The sequence below is a fragment of the Corvus brachyrhynchos genome, unplaced genomic scaffold, assembly GCF_000691975.1.
Source record: "Corvus brachyrhynchos isolate BGI_N302 unplaced genomic scaffold, ASM69197v1 scaffold525, whole genome shotgun sequence".
Lineage (NCBI taxonomy): Eukaryota > Metazoa > Chordata > Aves > Passeriformes > Corvidae > Corvus > Corvus brachyrhynchos.
Genome location: NW_008238341.1, coordinates 1,201,186 through 1,201,539, shown reverse-complemented (window position 1 = coordinate 1,201,539; position 354 = coordinate 1,201,186). Strand labels below are relative to the sequence as shown.

Here is a 354-nt window from a genome sequence, read left to right as displayed (position 1 = left end):
ACAGGCGCGGCGCCTCGCGCCCGGCACCCCCACCCCGCCGGGGCGGACACCGAACCCTCCCGTCGTCCTGGGACCGGGATTGCCACCGGCCGGTTCACCCGGTCCCACCCTTCCATCCTCCCGCCTGATTCCGGGATCCTCCGTGCATCCCGCCCGTCCCAAATCCCGTCGCAGCGGGATATCCCCTTCCCTTCCCTTACCTTGAAATAGGCGACCTGGAGATAGTTGTAGGGGCTGCGCCGGCCGAACTCCCGGTCTAGCTCCTCGCCCAGGCGGTATCGGGAGGGCGCGGCGGGCCCGCAGTTCCGCAGGCAGGCAGCGCGACGAAGCAGCGCCCGAAAAAACCACAGGTCC

The 354-nt window shown here is 70.1% G+C and overlaps 1 protein-coding gene across 1 annotated transcript in view; it reads right to left on the bottom strand.

The window, feature by feature from the left end:
• The window catches only part of P3H1 (prolyl 3-hydroxylase 1), a gene marked incomplete at its 5' end in the record, with an annotated part of 7,368 nt that extends 7,015 nt beyond the window's left edge, over positions 1 to 353 (bottom strand). Inside the window, one exon of the mRNA XM_017735085.1 lies at positions 171 to 353. Within this exon, the coding sequence (XP_017590574.1) occupies positions 171 to 353 (183 nt within the window). The remainder of the gene's footprint in view (positions 1 to 170) is intronic.
• Position 354: the final 1 nt, after the last annotated feature.